Source organism: Balaenoptera borealis (genome assembly GCF_965194805.1).
Source record: "Balaenoptera borealis genome assembly, chromosome: 2".
Taxonomy (NCBI): domain Eukaryota; kingdom Metazoa; phylum Chordata; class Mammalia; order Artiodactyla; family Balaenopteridae; genus Balaenoptera; species Balaenoptera borealis.
The window spans coordinates 157,485,164-157,498,287 of record NC_138867.1 but is presented as its reverse complement, the minus strand read 5'-3'; the positions used below and the strand labels follow the sequence as shown (position 1 = coordinate 157,498,287).

General features: G+C 48.9%; 1 protein-coding gene and 1 long non-coding RNA gene across 2 annotated transcripts; one reads left to right on the top strand and one right to left on the bottom strand.

Moving 5' to 3' along the window:
- Nucleotides 1-10: 10 nt before the first annotated feature.
- LOC309623743 lies at nucleotides 11-7,723 on the bottom strand. The gene is made up of 2 exons (XR_014241517.1): nucleotides 2,108-7,723; nucleotides 11-2,024 (listed from the first exon to the last, which is right to left on the bottom strand). It is a non-coding gene; the product is annotated as an uncharacterized lncRNA (long non-coding RNA).
- Nucleotides 7,724-7,964: 241 nt separating this feature from the next.
- Nucleotides 7,965-11,094, top strand: DUSP1 (dual specificity phosphatase 1). Its single transcript, XM_082382983.1, has 4 exons — nucleotides 7,965-8,591; nucleotides 8,871-9,016; nucleotides 9,386-9,605; nucleotides 10,035-11,094. The coding sequence occupies exons 1-4, from the start codon at nucleotides 8,225-8,227 to the stop codon at nucleotides 10,403-10,405; spliced, it is 1,104 nt and encodes a 367-aa protein (XP_082239109.1). The 5' UTR covers nucleotides 7,965-8,224; the 3' UTR covers nucleotides 10,406-11,094.
- The last annotated feature ends 2,030 nt before the right edge of the window (nucleotides 11,095-13,124 follow it).

Below are 13,124 nucleotides of genomic sequence, written 5' to 3'. Positions count from 1 at the left end.
TTGTCTCCCATTTGTCTTTTTTTAAAAAAATTTTTGCTCGTGCAGGGGTTTTTTTTTTTTTTTCCATAAAAAGCTTTTTTAAAATTTAGCTTTAATTTTTATGTAGCTGAATTTATCAAGTTTTTCTTTTATTGTTTCTGGGTTTTGAGTCCTACATTGAAAGGCTTTTCTCACTCCTGGGTTATAAAGGAATCCCCTCATGTTTTCTTCTACAAGTTTTAAGGTTTCACTTAAAAAATCTGAATATCTGGCTCATTGGGTATTTATTCAAGTGTTTGGTGTGAGGTATGGGTCCACTTTAATCTTTTTTCCAAATGGCTGTCCAATTGTCCCAAGATCACTTATTAAAAAGTCCATCATGTCCAGTGATTTGAGATGCCACTTTCATCATACATCAAATTTCCATATGTACTTGGGCAACTTTCTGGACTTTCTATTCTGTTCCATTGTTCTGTCTGGCTATTCACATTCCTAACTACACCATTTTAATGCTGGGGCTTTATGATATCTTTTAATATCTGGTAGGACTTATCCCCACCCCACTGCCCTTCTTTTTAAGTTTTTCTGGCCATTCTTGATAATTATTTCATATCAACTTCAGAATCAACTTGTTTAACTCCAGGAGAAACAAAAAACAAAAAACAAAAAACAAACAAACAAAAAACCAATCCACTCTCAGTATTTTCACTAGGATCGTTTTAAATGGATATATTTACCTGGGTCAAATGGCCATCTTTATGGTATTGAACATGTTATTATTAGGGGGCTATCTTTGGGGCCCTGTTTTGGGTTGAATTATGTTCCCTCCCAAAGATATGCTTAAGTCCTAACCCCAAGTACCACAGAATGTGAACTTATTTGGAAATAGGACCTTTACAGAGGTAATCAAGTTAACATGAGATCATTAGGGTGGGACCTAATCTGATATGACTGATGAAAATGAAGGCAGAGACTGGGGTGATGCGTCTACAAGTCAAGGAACATCAAAGATTGCCAGCCAGCCACCAGAAGCTAAGAGAGAGGCCTGGAACACATACTCCTTCATAGCCCTCAGAAGGAACTAACCCTGTCAATACCTTGGTCTTGTACTTCTGGCTTCCAGAACTATGAGACAATCAATTTCTGTTATTTTAAGTCACTCAGCTTGTGGTACTTTGTTTCGACAACCCTAGTAATCAACTTCAGGCCCTTGGGAGGATCTCTTAGGCTGGAATTGAGCTGTCCAGCCATGACTTCAGGACATCGAGAAGCATTTGTGTGCTTTCCTCACCCCAAGCAAGGCCAGCCAGGCCTGTTTCTTGCCTGCCTGAAGTGGATGAGTGAACCAATGAATGCGTTGGAAAGCTGGAGGTGTGACTTCACTCTCAGTGGGTGGCCAAACCCACTGAGGTCGAGGCCAGTGAATGAATCATTTGTGCACTATGGCTCAGTGAGTCAGGGAGGGCCAGGCACAAAGCCCGAGTCTGAGGCCTATTTCCTTGTCCCCTTCCTTTGGCATCTAGAAGCAGCCCCCTAAAAGTCATCATCCCATGAAACAGACAGTGAAATGCCGCAACACGCCACCCTCATGATATGCCCTCTGTGTGCTGTGGAGAGATAAGGACGAAGGACTTAGAAAACAGAGAGGAAGCGCCAGGCCCCCAGCTGCGCCACTTACTTGTATGTGCCTTTGGACAAGTTAGTTAACTTCTCTGGACCTCGGTTCCCTCATCTCTTCCTTTGGGGGTGGTTAATGGTACCTGCCTCATAGGGCTAGTGTCACAGTCTAGGAGGAAATGTATGTAAAGCACTTGGCAAAGGGCTAGGGCTTACAGCAAGAGCTCAGTAGAGATTGGCAATTATTAATAAAAACTGCCCCAAAATAACTTACCCACAAAGGCAAAATTGGTAGGCACAATTTTTGAGTCTTCAACTAGTTTTTTGAATACACCACCGGTAACTTTTTCTTCTCCTTCCTTCAGGGGAGAGTTTGGAATAGACAAACTATGACCTCATTTGCTCCCTTCAACGTTAATTAGTGTTTTCTAATTGTGAAAAGGAAATTATGTCTCAATTCATATTCCGTCTCAAAAAAATTAACTAACAACAGAGATTTGTCACTTCTCACCGTGGCGTCAGTTCCCCTGGTGCCTGGGGCGGGGCTTGGGGCCATGTTGGCAGGCGGTGCCCTTGGTTCAGGGATAGGCCTGTCTGAGTCACAGAGGCCCTGTTACTTCCTGGTCCCTCTCCTGGGCTCCTGGGTTCATCTGCATGTGTTTATCCAACGAACCTGCTTTGAGGTTTGTTCTGGGGACCAAGAAAGGCAAGGAACCGTGTCCCTGCTCCCAAGCTAGTGGGAGAAACAGAAATGGTCAGCCATGGGGCCTATTCACACAGGCTGCTATCTGGTCCCACAGCGAATCTGAGAGTTGGTCTCTTGGGGTTATTACTGCCCCCATTTTATAAGGCAGAAAACTGAGACTCTCAGGGGCCAAGTGGTAGATAACAGAGACCCATCTCTCAGAGGTGTTTCATCCCGACATTTCTATTCTACAACAGTCTTTGTCTCTAAGGAGACATCCCTTCCTCTGGGCATCTTTCCCTCATAATTCTCTCCCAGTTGGGAGAGGGCCCTTTTCTGGCCTTTCTGATATCTACCCTGGCGCTTAGCACCTGGGTTGTACTTGTCTATTGACAAGTCTGTCCCCCTGCTAGACTGTTTGTTGTAGTGCTTTAATTACTTTACTGTATTCTCCTGGACCTAAGAGGTCAGCTATTCTGAGACACCCCCCTCTTTAATGTATACACCATAAAGAAAGAGAAATGCTTGCAATTAACTATGTCAATTAAGTATGCTATGCCTCCGACTGTAAGTTATATTCCATTTTGAGGAATGTTAAAATATGAAAACTGTGCCTTAGGCTCAATGAAATATAAAAGCAATTATTGCTTTTGAACACATCCTAGGGAAAGAAGATTTTATAAATATCCATATACTAATAAGAACAAAATTCACTAAACACTTACCCTGTGCCAGGAATTGTTCTAAAGTGCTTTTCATCCATGATCTCATATCAGGGGTTGGCAAACTTTTCCTGTAAAGGGACATAAGTAAATATTTTAGGCTTTGTGAGCCAGACAGTGTCATAGCTACTCACCTCCCGTTGTAATGTGAAAGCAGCCACAGAGGATAGTATCAATGTGTATGGCTGAGTTTTAATAAAACTTTATTTACGGACTCTGAAATTTGAATTTCATACGACTTTCACGCGTTACAAAAGTGTTCTTTTTCTTTTGATGTTCCTCCCAACCATTTAAAATATAAAAACCATTCTTAGCTTGTGTTGTACAAAAAGAAGGAGTAGGCTAGATTTGGCTCATGGGCTGTAGTTTGCTGATCCCTGTCTCATATGGTCTTTACAATAGCACTACAAGATAGATGTTATTATTATCTTCACTTTATACATGAGACAACTGAGTCTCAGAGAGGTAAAGTAACTTGTCCAAGGACACACAGCTGGTGAGTGGTCAAGCCGAGATTCTAACCCAGGCAGTCTAACTCTGTAACTTGCTTTTAACAAGTCACCCTAAATATGGTAAATATGGTTTACCCTAAATATGGTTGCCTTTTAATATCTTTAGCTTTTTCTCCTGATTACAAAAGTTCCACATTTGTGTTGAAAAATTCAAATCATACAGAGTTGTAAGAAAGAAAATGAAAGTAACCCCACCCTCCAGAGATAAACACTTAAGGGTTTGTACACAGAGTTCACACAATGCTGACTAGATTTAGAATGTTCTGGACACTGTGTGACTTTGGATAGGTTGCCTAACCTCTCTGGGTCCTTGTCTCCCAAATGAGGGAGCTGGCTGAGATGATGCACTGCCACGGGCCTTCCCTGACCGTGGAGATCTGTTTGTAAGGATTGTGCAACAGAAGCTGGTTCTGTCCTAACTGTCTGGGTGTGGAGGGTGAAGTCACCCCTTGCCGGCCCCTTAGGATGGGTCAACTGGCTGCTAAGTCCCTGTGCCCGTGGCTGCCCCAAATCCCAAACACTGAGTGACTTTGGAAAGGCAGCAGGGATACCAGGGCCTGAGCCAGGGGTTGTAGGAGGCTCGGGCTCCCTCCAGGGCTGGTGCCAGGGACCACTCTGCCCAGTGAGCAGAGCTCCAGGCAAGCTGGTAGTCGGAGGCTTCAGCCAGAGCTGCCGGGGATGGACTTGCAACAGGCGGGGAGCCCTTAACAGACTGGGGTTCCTACCTCGGGATGCCTGGGTTCCCCCCCCCCCCTCCATATCTCCATCGAACAGGCCCCAGGGTTTGGATCTGCATCTGATGATTACCAGCTGTGTGACCTTGGGCACATTCTCCTCTCTGAGCTGTTTCCTTGCCTATAAAATGGGGATAATAACCGCCTCACGGGATCATTGATTGGTTCCTGAGATGATACTTGTAACGCAGCTGGCACAGCGGCGAGGCTCCACAAACGGCCATTTCCATCCCCTTCTCTCTTCTTACACTTTTCAACAGTACCTTTAAGAAAATTCTTCCACCATGCTACAAATTGTGGACCTACTATGTGCCAGGCACTGTATCTAAGATAGTAGGGTGGGGAGGTCACAGATGAGAGAAACACACCTCCTACCCTTAAGCAACTCAGGGAGGGTAAGATAAGGATCTAAGAGATGTTTACGTAATCAGAAAGTTCGGACAAAGTCCTCCAGGGTGCAGGTGCAGAAGTTGGCGAATCCAAAGAAGGCTTCCTGGGGATGCCACTTTCGGACTTGGAGCCCAGAGGAGATAGCACCCTGGCAGGGGGAGGGGCAGCAGTGTGAGCAAAGGTGTGGGGGTGGGAAAGGATGAGAAACACATGTCCAGGGGTTTGCCTAGAAAACAACAGAAGAGTCGGTGAGAGCAGTGAGGGTGGGGCCAGATGGAGGGGTGGAGCCTAGTGGTGGCTTTGGATTTGGTGGGACAGAGGGAGTTAGGAAGGAAGGGTACTGAGCAAAGGCAGGAACTGCCTGCCTTACAGCACTAGGGAGACAGTAAAAGGGCTGTGGATTCTGGAAGAGAACAGGAATGTTGGGAGCCAACTCCCTCTCCTGAGAGCACCGCCTCCATATGTGACCGACACCAGGCAAGGGATGGATAGTATTCCCAGTTTACAGATGGGGAAATGGAGGCTCAGAAATGTTAAGCCACTTGCCCAAGGTCACAGAGCAGACAGTGAGCTAGGGCCACTTTCTGCCTGTCATCTGGGGGCGTGCCACTCTTTCCAAAGTCGACTTTGAGGGCAGAATTCAGACAGAGATTGTAGGGTAATATCAACCCCGGCTACACTGAGTCTTCCCACAGCCCCTAGGAGTACATGTTCTTATCTCCATCACAGGAAGGAAGGAGTGGGGGCTCAGGAGGGAAACAGACTTACTCAAGGCCACACATTAAGGGTGGGGAGTCCAGGCCAGGCGGTCCCACTGCCCCGCCCTGCCTCCAGGTTTATTTCTAAGTACATCTAAAATCAGGAAGAGCCCAGGTCGGAAAGGCCAGGTTCTCTCCCCAGAGTCAAAATCCCCTGATGCTCTTTTGTGCCCTTCTGCCCATCAGGACCACAATTCCAGCCCCTTGCTGCTTCTGCAGTCACCACAGACCAGATTATGCTGGGCCTCTCTTTGGCTCTGTCTCCAGCCAGAAGTAGTGTCTCTAGTTCCTGGACTGGGGGCCTGGGTGGCTACATCTTTACCACTAACCCCTCTGACCTGTGCCACTGTGTGTTGATTGGCCTCAAGGAGGGACCTTACCCTGAACTGGACCTCTGTACTAACCACACCTACCTGCATCTTGTGGTGACCTTCTCCCCAGGTTCTGATGCCAGATGCTGAAACACACAGTGGCATGATGATATAAGCATTGCTCTGCTAGGAAGGGAAAAACCAAGAGACTTAGTGAATCATAACAAGAAGGGATGGGTAGGGCCTGGGTTCCTTACATCCATCATCTCTAACTTGGGCCTCAAACCATCCACAAAGTAGACAGTTGTAAACCCATTGTACAGATGTGAGCTTAGAGGCTCAGTGGGGGAAAAGATTCACCTGGAATCACCCAGCAGCAAAATGACAGCGTGGGGTTCAAGCTCTGCTCTTTCCAGATAGGGATAGAGAGGAAAACCCCGCAGAGCTCAGCAGACATCTGACTTTAGGGCCAGACTGTGCCACTTAACACTGTAATATTTGTATAAAAAAGTTTTCTTTTTAAAAAATGCGTAGGTATTAAAAACTGCTCTTGGTAAAAAACAACAAAACTTGGGACAGATCAAGTTCGCATGCTGTGAAAAGTCAGCAGCTGTAACATTTTATGATTCAACGCATAAAATATGTTGAGTTCCTCAGATGAATAAGTAGTATAAACAAACAAGTTTTTTCTTTCTTAAAAAAGATACAGGGAGGGCGTTGCCATTATCTGAGGACCTCTTTGCTGTCCTCAGCCAATGTTCATCTGAAGGTAGAAAACGCCCTTTAAAAGAAAAAAGCACTTAGCCTTTTACTTTTCTAGAATTTAGGCAGAAAGTTTGAGCATGTAAGAACACAGAAGCTAAGCGAGGCAAATGCAGAAGTTGCCTCTGATGATACAATCCACAGATCAACCACCCGGGGTGGCAGTGAAACGCCCCCCTCCCCCGGAGGAGAGGGGAAGAAACCACAGAATGTTCCTGATTCGGCACCCCAGCACGGTGGTGCGATATTTATGTTTGTGTACCTAGCACTGTTGGTGCCGCTGCAGAGGGGCTCCGCCGCCCAGGGGCGCGTCACTAGAGCCCAGGACAAGGGTGACCGCGTGGGGTCTTCCCAAACGTTTGTCCAGGTCCTGGAAATCCTCTTAAAGCGCTGTAGGATTGGATTTCGAGGTCGGCCCATATTGATGGTGAGAAGCAGGGTGTGGGGGCTGCGCCCGGTCCCTGTTCCCCTTTGCAGCTCCCAAGCCCAGCGCTTAGTGGGCGCTCAATCAGTACATATTTGGGGCGTAAAGAGATGGAGCCGCTCAGTCTTAGGCAAATGTGACCAGAAACGTGTCTGGCGGCCCCTGGTGGGGCGCTGTCGAGCCGCGCTGGGGGTCGCCTCCTTAAACGCCGAACCCCGCAATCCACAACCGCACCTTGCGAGCCCTCACCCTGATTTCAGCCCCCTGACTTGCCCTCCATGGGCTCACAATCCTCTAGGGACTACACGACTAGGAATGAGATTCTTCCGCTTGGTAATCGATTGGAAGGCGTTTTACTCGTTAAATGTACATTTTAAGTAACAGGAAAGTCTGGGCAACAGGAGAATATTTCCCCGAACACCTCCACCCCAACTCAGCCCGGTTGTTCTGGGATGGATTTGTCTTCAACCCTCATTTCAGGCTCCTCGCTGTTGCCCCACCCCCAGCAGTGTGATACTGGGCAAGTAAATCGCTTCTCCTTGGGAACCTGTTTCCTCGCCAACTGGGGACGAGGCAATGGGCGAAAGGGGCCCACGTGTATGCAAAAACAAAGGAAACCCCTTTCCGCTCCGGTGGGCGGCGGAGGGGGCGCTGGGAAGCGGCACGGTGGAGGGGGAGGGGAGACGGAGGCCGGTGGCAAACGGCCCGATCTCCCTGCCGTTCGCACCCGGGAGGTCAGTCCTCGCCTGGCAGAGCGCCCGCCCCCTCCCCTCCCCGCTGGGCCCGGAGAGCGGCGCGGGCCAGGTCCCCGGGGACGCGCCAGGCGCAGGCCGGATGGCCTGGCGGGGGCCTGAGCCGGAGCCAGAGCGCAGCCAGCGGACCCCACTCGGAGGCCGATGACGTCTTTGCCTTTGGCTCCTCCGGCGCCAAGCCCGGCAGGGCGGGTGACGTCACCGCACCGGTCACGTGACCGCTATTCAAACAAACAAACCCCCTCCCCCTGAGCGCGCGAGACCCGCCCCTCCCCGCCCCGCCTCGCCTGCCTGCCGAGAGGCCACATATAAACGCGCTCCCGCGGGTCAGGCTCACTGTGAAGGACGTCGGGGCTATAGGGACTAGGCGGACCGGCGGGACAGTTGGGAGAGCAGCAAGGAAACCGAGGTGGTCTAGAGTCCCGCACGACGAACCCTCGCCCAGTCCAAAGGCAGTTTGGGGTTTGGCGCAAAGAAAACCAGGGTCGGGCTTTTCCTCGAAAGCCGTCGCCCTACTTTTGGCTTCCCAGGACAAAGAGCCCAGGAGGACTTGCACGCTGGGGGCGCTGGGGCCGGCCATGGTCATGGAAGTGGGCTCCCTGGACGCCGGAGGCCTGCGGACGCTGCTGCGGGACCGCGCGGCGCAGTGCTTGCTGTTGGACTGTCGTTCCTTCTTCGCTTTCAACGCCGGCCACATCGTCGGCTCGGTCAACGTGCGTTTCAGCACCATTGTGCGGCGCCGGGCCAAGGGCGCCATGGGCCTGGAGCACATCGTGCCCAACGCCGAGCTGCGCGGCCGCCTGCTGGCTGGCGCCTACCACGCTGTGGTGCTGCTGGACGAGCGCAGCGCCGCCCTGGACTGCGCCAAGCGCGACGGCACCTTGGCTCTGGCCGCCGGAGCGCTCTGCCGCGAGGCGCGCGGCGCGCAAATCTTCTTGCTCAAAGGTACGCCGTCGGGGGTGCTCAGGGGCGGACCGCACGCCCCCCTGCCGCCTTGCCCGGGGACCCCGGGCCCTCAGCTCCTGGGGGGCTGCCCCACCTGGAGCGCTTGGACGCCTGAGTAGCATTGTGGGAACTTGTTGGCTTTGTTTGGCACTAGGAACAAAGACTCGCCTGGGCCTCTCCGGGGTAAAGTTACAGCCCTAGTGGATGGGGGAGTTGTATGAAGGTGCCCTGTCTCAGTGGTACTAACAGAAAAAAAATATGTCTTCTTTTTATTGCCAGGAGGATATGAAGCTTTTTCTGCTTCCTGCCCGGAGCTGTGCAGCAAACAGTCGACCCCCATGGGGCTCAGCCTTCCCCTGAGTACTAGCGTCCCCGACAGCGCCGAATCCGGGTGCAGTTCCTGCAGCACCCCACTCTACGACCAGGTTAGTAGGGAGGAGCCGTGCCCGAGGGGAGAAGGAACAGCTGGCAAAGGTGGAAGAGCAGCGCTAGTGAGAATATAGAAAGTGACATGCAGCTTTATTTATAACAGGGGACACGGGGATATTATTTATCCCATGGTTAAGTGGTATGATGGAGCTGGGTCTCTTAATTGTTGGCACTACAGAAATGAACTTGTTGGCCCTGCCTAGGCAAATGGGTTTAGTCCCCTATTTATTTATACTCTAACAGCAGTGCTGCAAAGTTCACCCAGTGTTGAAACTGACTTTTCCAGCAGGGAGTTTTTGTGGGTGTGGGCACCAGCACTGACATTGAATAAAGCTTGACAAGTGTTGGATATTTCTGGATTTCAGGGTGGCCCAGTGGAGATCCTGCCTTTTTTGTACCTGGGCAGTGCCTATCATGCTTCACGCAAGGACATGCTGGATGCCTTGGGCATCACTGCCTTGATCAACGTCTCAGCCAACTGTCCCAACCATTTTGAGGGTCACTACCAGTACAAGAGCATCCCTGTGGAGGACAACCACAAGGCCGACATCAGCTCCTGGTTCAACGAGGCAATTGACTTCATAGGTAAATGGAACAGATGCCTGGGACTTCTGCCTCACTCCTTCCGTTTTAGTCACTGAGCTTAAACTCTGTGGCAAGAACTTGAGTGACATACTTTTGAGCTTTCCTCTAGACATTAATGTCAGTCTGGTGTGGGTAGCATCTCTGAGAAATATAGATTCGATGTCCCATTTTACAGATTAGCAAACTGAATCTCAGAATGTTGAATTGATTTGTGCAATAGCAATCTGCTTAGTGGTGATGCCTTGTCTGGGTTTAAATCCCCTGCTGTTCTTTTCCACATTGCCTCCACAAACAGTGTCTGTGTGATGGCATGAGGTGATATTGACCATCTCTGGACAGGACACACATGACATTTCTTAGACACCCTATTCCTGGGGTTGGGGTTGTTCTCCTGGGCTCTCAAGTAACCAGCTGCCCTTTGTTTTCCAGATTCCATCAAGAACGCTGGTGGAAGGGTGTTTGTCCACTGCCAGGCAGGCATTTCCCGATCAGCCACCATCTGCCTCGCTTACCTCATGAGGACTAACCGAGTCAAGCTGGATGAGGCCTTTGAGTTTGTGAAGCAGAGGAGGAGCATCATCTCCCCCAACTTCAGCTTCATGGGCCAGTTGCTGCAGTTTGAGTCCCAGGTCCTGGCCCCGCACTGCTCGGCAGAGGCGGGGAGTCCCTCCATGGCTGTGCTCGACTGCGGCACTTCCACCACCACCGTCTTCAACTTCCCGGTCTCCATCCCCGTCCACCCCACGAACAGTGCATTGAGCTACCTTCAGAGCCCCATTACAACTTCTCCCAGCTGCTGAAAGGCCACAGGAGGTGATCTTCACAACCCACCAGGACTCCAGGCTCCTTCTTGAAAGGGGAAATGCAGTAACTCCAGGGAAGGGGGCTTGTGAGGGCTGGTCCTTATTTATTTAATTTCACCCGAGTTCCACTGGGTTCCTGAGTGGTCGTAGTGATGACTTAGCGCCAAGACGTTTGCTGAACTCAGCAGGTTTCGGGACCAACATACAGTGGGTACATCAAGTCCCTCTGACAAAATGGGGCAGAAGAGAGAGGACTCAGTGTGTGAGTCGATTTCTTTTTGCTTGTCCCTGTTTTCTGAAGACACTTTCATGCTTGACATACCTACCAGTATTACCATTCCCGATGACACATATACATATGAGAATATACCTTATTTTATTTATTTTTGTGTAGGTGGTCCACCTTCACAAATGTCAGTGTCTACTCCTAGAAGAACCAAATACCTCAATTTTCTGTTGTGAGTACTGTAATATCCTGTAAATATAGCCTAAGCAGGTTTGTTTTCAGCACTGATGGAAAGCACCAGTGTTGGTTTTGTTTTGTTTTGTTTTGAAGTTGCCAACAGTTGTATGTTTGCTGATTATTTATGACCTGAAATAATATATTTCTTCTTCTAAGAAGACATTTTGTTACGTAAGGATGACTTTTTTATACAACAGAATAAATTATGGCATTTCTATTGAAATCTTGATGCTTTATTTCTTGGACAGCCCCACTGATCCCTCTCCCATCACTGAAATAGGGGAGAACAAGGTCCTCCAGAATGTGTTGGCATCTGATCCCATACTCTTTGGTGGCCCCTCAGTCCCTCAAGATGGCTGGGTTGCAAGGATGGTAGAGAAGTGTGATCAATCATAAAAAAACAAACAAAAAACATAGGTGCTGGAGCTGAGCTCTTGGTATTGGATTCAAGTGTCCACCTATGTATCTTCCCATCATGTCTCCCTCAAGTGTCCCCAGAGCCCAAACTAGGAAGAAGTGGCCATTTACTTGGTTGCTTTTTCCATTTAATACCTTCCCCAGGATAACATAAAAAGCCTCCCATCCCTCTCTGATCTCTGCTGAAGTGATGAGGATGATAGTTTTTCAACACATTTGCTATAAATGTGTTTCTACTATCTGCAAGGCAGGGAGTGCTAACTGACCCTAGAACAACTCAGCAAGATCTGCAAATGAAGATGGTGAGACCCAACATAGCTAAGTGGCACAAGTGGGGGAATTGGGCCCTACATCTGTTTTGTTTCCTAATTCTATGTGCTTTGTGCTTTATCACTTGCTTCTCATGTGTGCTTTTTTTTTTTTTGCCTTTGAAAAGACCTTTATTTTTTGTGAAAAGAATACCAAGCACTATAAGCAAATACAGTGTAGACAAATCACCAGAAATCCCCACCCCCAACCTGACCATTATTGTTTTGGAGCACATCCCCTAGGCATCTCTGCACATGTACACAGCATTTTTGGTGGCTGCCTCCTTCAGGTCACTTGCTGCCCTGATTTCATAATTTTGTTGAAGAAGATAGACAATTAAATCTGACTTGCTCTAGGGCAATAGTCTCGATTTTCACTCTGTCTTGCCAAACAGGCCAAAGCAGAGAAGGTGTAATTGATTACCAACCCATAATCCAGTCTTTAATGTTGAACTAAATAACAGTGAAGCTCCTGGGTTGCTGGCCCCTTAGCCCCTGCACTCCTTTACCTGTTTCTGGACAAAGTGCTGTAGGAAGCAGAAGAGCGAAAATCTTACTTTACTTTTCCAGGGGTGCTCTGAGTAGTGGTCCTGGTCCAGCCCCATCGTTCAAGGCCTTGACCTTTCCGCACTGGTTCACCATGCACCACCTGACTCCCAGGGCCTGAAAGATCCCTGTGTTCCATGTTCTAAGAACTTACCCTGGGCTGGCAAGTTCATTTCCTCGGCTGGGCTTCCAATTACAAGTGTGTTCACGCCTTTCAAAACAAACCATACCCAGTGTTTTTATCAAACCCTAGAAATCTACTATTGCAAATATCTCCCTTCGTGGAAATGTACCAGCGACTTCGAGTCCGTGGCAGATGCCATGGCTGACATCCCCGTGGGCTCGGGCCATCACTTTCTGCTTGGCAGACACTGGCTGAACCAACATTAATCTCCACTGTGATCCACACAGTGGAAAAATACAGTGGCTGCCTAAGGGAGCCGCCAGTGAAAACAATTCACTCACTTCTCCCAGCACAAGCTACTTAACCTCCTGCCAGCCCTGGAGAGCCAGGGTGATAACCCCTCCTCCCCATGCATCCGATTCCTGGTCTCAGGCCCTCCAGAAGATGTCAGTTTTGGCCTGAGACTGCTTTTCTTAGGAAGGAAAAAAAGTGTCTGAGAAGAAAGATGCTTAAACTATTAAAACGTTGTTTCTCAGCTGGGAGATTGACATAGGCACAACTCGATCATTTAATACTGATAATGTAATAACAGCTGTCAATTTTAGAGTTAACGCCTTGTGCCAGCCACTGTGCTAAGTGCTTTCCAGATGATCGAATTTAACTTTTAAAGCAACATGCATTTTACAGAAGAAGAAACTGAGGCTCAGAGAGGTGAAGCGACAACCCTCTAACTGTAGCTCAAGGTCATACAGCAGGTAAACAGCACTGCAGAGTTGGGAACGTGGGTCTGTAAGAAGACTGGGGAAGAAAGCCCTAGTTCAGTCCAAAAGACAGCTCGTGGGAGTGAGGAAAAGATGA